Genomic DNA, 4,925 nt, shown 5'->3' with positions numbered 1-4,925 from the left:
GCTTTCAATTAGAGCTACTTTTTGGTCATTTGTCTTATATATAGATTTTAAGGTCATTTATATAAAAGCAAATGCTATGAGAGTATATCTCCACTTTTTTTTTTTTTTTCCCTTAAGGGAGAAAGAAGGATTTTCAATATTTAAAAAATGTCTCGCTATTTCTATTTTTATTGAGTAATATAAATAATAGCCACCATATATATTGACTTGACTAATAATCTTACAATTTCTTAATCTATGTAATGATTGAGTATCGAGTAATTATAAAAGTTCACTTTACATTGAAATAATCCAATCATCATCCTAAATCAAATTGAATAAACTAGATCATAGTAGTAGCTAGGTATCTAGTACCGACATGATTCATTTTATGTGTCACAAAATAAAGTCAACTCATTCTATGTATCACAAAATCAACTCATCAACTAAAGTAATACATGTACATAATATAATGTGAATAGTAATAAGTAATAAACTAAGCAGAAATATAGCTTAAATTGAATTAAAAATATCGTAACAATATAACCAACATATATAGTCAAACTTTCATGTTATCAAAGACTTACCAATGATATGCCCATTCGTACATGATCATAAAATATTTTAGACAACAAATCTAAATATGGAATGCACTAAATACAAATTTAAATATTAACAAATATAATACAATTTAATGATTTTATTAATGTGTTATTTAACATTTGCTTAAAATGGATGCACTAAGAAATTTTTCGCATAGTCTATTCAGACATGTGACAAGGACCATTTTGATTTTCAATTCAACGATAATGAAGAACTATACATTGTTCTATGCTGTATAATATTTAACTATTTTTTATTTCACTTAAAGTTTTTAACTATGCAAATCATGTGAAAAAAAAAACAACTAAGAACAAATTTGTCCAACACAAAATCTTAACAGCCAAATTGAAAATTCTCTGAAATTATTTGTATTTAGCAGCAATCTGTTGGAGACAATCACTAAGTTCTTGGGGCTTGCAAAGCATAGCCATATGATCTGCGCCATTGATCTCCATGACGTCATTAATCCCAGAGTTTTGGATCATCAATCGCTGATACTCCAATGAAATCGTAAGGTCCTCAGTGCAAACAACAAAAGCACGAGAAATAGATCCATATCCCTCTTTAGAGAAGTTCTTTTCTTGTGATAAGTCTTCTATGAACAATGATGATGGCCTTATCAAACATTTGATCAATTCAAAATCCTGCAAAAATCCATTCATTATTATTATTATTATTATTATTATTATTATTTAATTGATTGAATATTGTTACGCTCTTGAACTTATAATGCAAGCGAGAGACATCACAATATATTTTTTCTGACCAATATTTTTATGTGTAAGATGTATTTAATAAAAATAAATATTATGTTATGAAGACTGTTCCAAGAGACTTATTTAATATAAGTGATTAAGTTGATATTGATGTTAAAACTACTTACGAAAATGAGGGTGAAAATTTATGTGCAGATAATTTCACGTGAAGTTAATAGTTAAGAGTCGTTACATAATTTGAATGATTTGACTAAATTTTTATTTAACAGTTTTTAGTTATCAACTTTACGTAAAGTTGACTGCATCTGAGTTTTCACCAAAAATGAGTTATTTGATAAAAATTATTAATAATATAAAATATTTTATACAATCATTTAATTATGTCTATTATTTTAGATGACTATTCATATAATTAATATAAAAAATAAATATTTTTATTAATATAATATTATATAGTTAAATATATTTATATTTTATATTAATATTGTATCAAAATTAAATTCACTTATAAATGGTTATATATATTAGAACTTAGTGTATATTTGGATGACAGTTTACAAATGGAAATTTGAATAAAATTGATTTTATAAATTTGATTTTGATGAAAAATAAGTTTATAAACTTGATTTTGATAAAAAATTATAATTATAAAAATATATAATATCAAATAAATAATAAATAAAAAATAAAAATAATAAATAAAAAAGAAAATTTATTTAAAAAAATAATAAAAATTTCATAAATAATATAATAATATGCATAAAAAATAAAATTGATAAAAGATAAATAAAGATAGAATATTATTGTCATTTACCTCAGAGGAGCAGTGTTGGTAGACCTTGGTGGACAAGAAGTTGGGCCCAAACAACATTGACGTTTTGTTTCCACATTGTGAGAATGTCGTGTCCGAAAAATCGGATGCCGGTATCCCCTCAACGCACTGTTTAGAACAGAATTTCCAACGTTGTTTGTTGTACTTATTATTATATGCATAGGATAAACTCGCGAAGAAATGTGTATAAAATCAAATTTTATGTAATAATGTAAAATATATTTTCTTTTAACCTGAATTTTTTTACAATAAAAAATATTATTTATATATATATATATATATATATTAAAAATTAACTATCAAATCAACTATGATATATTTATTTATTAAATATATATAATTTAATTTATTTTTAATATATATTTTATATTTTAATTAGTATTTACTGTATTTTGTTTATAATAATATTACAAAAATATAAATTTTTTAAAATTATATCGGTTTTATCTTGACATTATAAATTATAGATTATATTAAAAAAATTTATAGAATCAAACTACTTTATAAAAAAAGTCGTAAAGATTTCTGTCAATTAAGAAGGTTAGGGTTTCTGTAGCTAAAAAAAATTAAATAATAAATTTTTAGTTATTATTTTTATGTAAAAGAGTTTAATTAATTTTTATTAATAATTAATTTTAACATTAATTATCTAAAATTTGAAAGAATTTAATATGTATACTTTTATATTTGATTAGACGTTAAATCTGTTAGACAAATAAAAATAATTAATTTTTATTCTTGTTATTTAAAAATAATATTTTTTCTCTTTATATTTATAAAAATATAATTAGATATTAGTATAAAAAATTTATATAGTTAGTTATCAAATTAACTCAAAATTATTTTTTTTAAAATAATTAAATCTTGATTCTATTTATCAATTACCTCAATACTATTCTCTTCAAATATATGCAATAAATATTTGAAAGAAGAAAATTAAAAATATAGATTAAAAAAATAAACAGTAAAATTTAAAATTAAATAAAAATTAAAAAATATGTATATAATAATAATAATATACTTTTTATGTAAATATTACGAGATTATTTTTTTAGTTATAAATTTATTATATTTTTTATAATTTTTTAAATTTATTTAAATGATATTATTTTATTAATTTTATTTTTTATAGAATAAAAAAGTAGAAGATAAAAAATGAGAGAGAAAAGAGAAATAGATAAAAAAGGAGAAAGAAAATTTGTAATTTCAAAGCAAAAGAATTTATTTTAGTTGTAACATATTTTGATTTGTAAAATTAATAATATAAAATATAAACTATAAGTTATATATAGAGTGGAAATGATAAAAAAAAAAGAAAATAAAAAAAAATTTATTAATTTTTAAAAAAATATTTTATTTTAATTTTAATAAAAGAATATTATATAACATATTTTAATTGATAAATTAATAATATAATATAATTATATTTTAATTTTAATTAGAGAATGTTATGTTATATATTTTAATAATAAAATTTATAGTTAGTCATTGATCATAATATATAAAATAATATAATGAGTAAATAAATAAAAAAATAAAAAAAACTAAAAAAAATCTATAATTTAAAAAAATTAATTTTAATTATAATAAAAAGTAATATATAATATCTTTTATTATAAAATTAATAATATATAATATAAAATAAATATATATTTTATATTAGTAGTTTTATAACTAATTTTAATAGTTAATTTTAATAAAATCCTAACCGGTTTAAAAAAAATAGAAAGTAAAAAAAAAAAGTTATACTTTTCGTCTTTCTCTTCGTTTCAAGAAGCATCTACCTTTTCAATAACATAGGATGGTTTGTGTTGAGTGTCCGGCACAAAAGCTGTTAAGAAAACACCAACTTGCACCTTTGTGGGGAATTTTTCCATAGCAAGTGCAATGTTGAGCCCTCCAAGACTGTGACCCACAAGAACCACCTTTTCTTTTGGGGGAAGTGACTCCATAACCTCCAACAAAGGCTCAGAGTACTGAGAAAAAGTCTCAACATCTTCGATCTTCTTCAAGTTGGTTCCAGAAGCAGCAAGGTCAAGAACTGTGACCTTGTGGCCTGAAGCTTCTAGAAGTGGCTTGATCTTGTACCAACACCAAGCACCATGGCAAGCCCCATGTACCAAAATAAAGTGCTTTATTGAATCGGTGGAGTTTGTACTCATCTTTATGTTTGATGATTTGTTGATTTTGTTATTCCAAATTGGTTTCAAACAAAATATATAGACGAAGGTTAGCTGCACTTCTGGACTTGTACTTGTGGTTGATGAGTTGGTTTTGGATTCCTACTTGTTGACACTTGTCAAGTAAAAATGGAATAAAGTTCTTTAAATTATCGATTTTGTTTTTGTACAGTTGTTATATAAGATATTTTGTTAATTATTTAAGTTTGATCTCATTGTGAAACTAAATTGATGCTAAATAAAACTTTTTTTGAATTCAAATAAGACATTTTAAACTTTAAGGACTAAAACAAAATTACGCCCAAACTTAGAGAATCAATTTAATACTTTACTCAATAAAAATGACTAAATTTACATTAAAATTAATTATTAATATAAAATATATATTAAAAGATAAATATAAAAAATAAATTAAATTATATATATTTATATATAAATATATTAATAATTAATTTTAATATGTAAATAATATTTTTTATTAAGTAATTGGCAACTTCTCTTTTACATGCATCCAAATTGGACAAGCGCGATTGGAACAAGTTTGATTTAACGGGATAGATATTTTTTTTTTTTAGAAGCAATATGTGAGTGCTGTGTTTCGTATTGCCTGGAAGA

At 21.7% G+C, this 4,925-nt stretch overlaps 1 protein-coding gene across 1 annotated transcript; it reads right to left on the bottom strand.

Annotated features, from left to right (window-relative positions):
- Positions 1-643: 643 nt before the first annotated feature.
- LOC130971442 (salicylic acid-binding protein 2-like) lies at positions 644-4,367 on the bottom strand. The gene is made up of 3 exons (XM_057897110.1): positions 3,915-4,367; positions 2,113-2,238; positions 644-1,226 (listed from the first exon to the last, which is right to left on the bottom strand). Exons 1-3 carry the CDS (start codon positions 4,290-4,292, stop codon positions 945-947), a joined length of 786 nt encoding a protein of 261 aa, XP_057753093.1. The 5' UTR covers positions 4,293-4,367; the 3' UTR covers positions 644-944.
- Between the last annotated feature and the right edge of the window lie 558 nt (positions 4,368-4,925).

Source organism: Arachis stenosperma, chromosome 1 (assembly GCF_014773155.1).
Source record: "Arachis stenosperma cultivar V10309 chromosome 1, arast.V10309.gnm1.PFL2, whole genome shotgun sequence".
NCBI lineage: Eukaryota > Viridiplantae > Streptophyta > Magnoliopsida > Fabales > Fabaceae > Arachis > Arachis stenosperma.
This window is presented reverse-complemented; position numbering and strand designations above follow the sequence as displayed.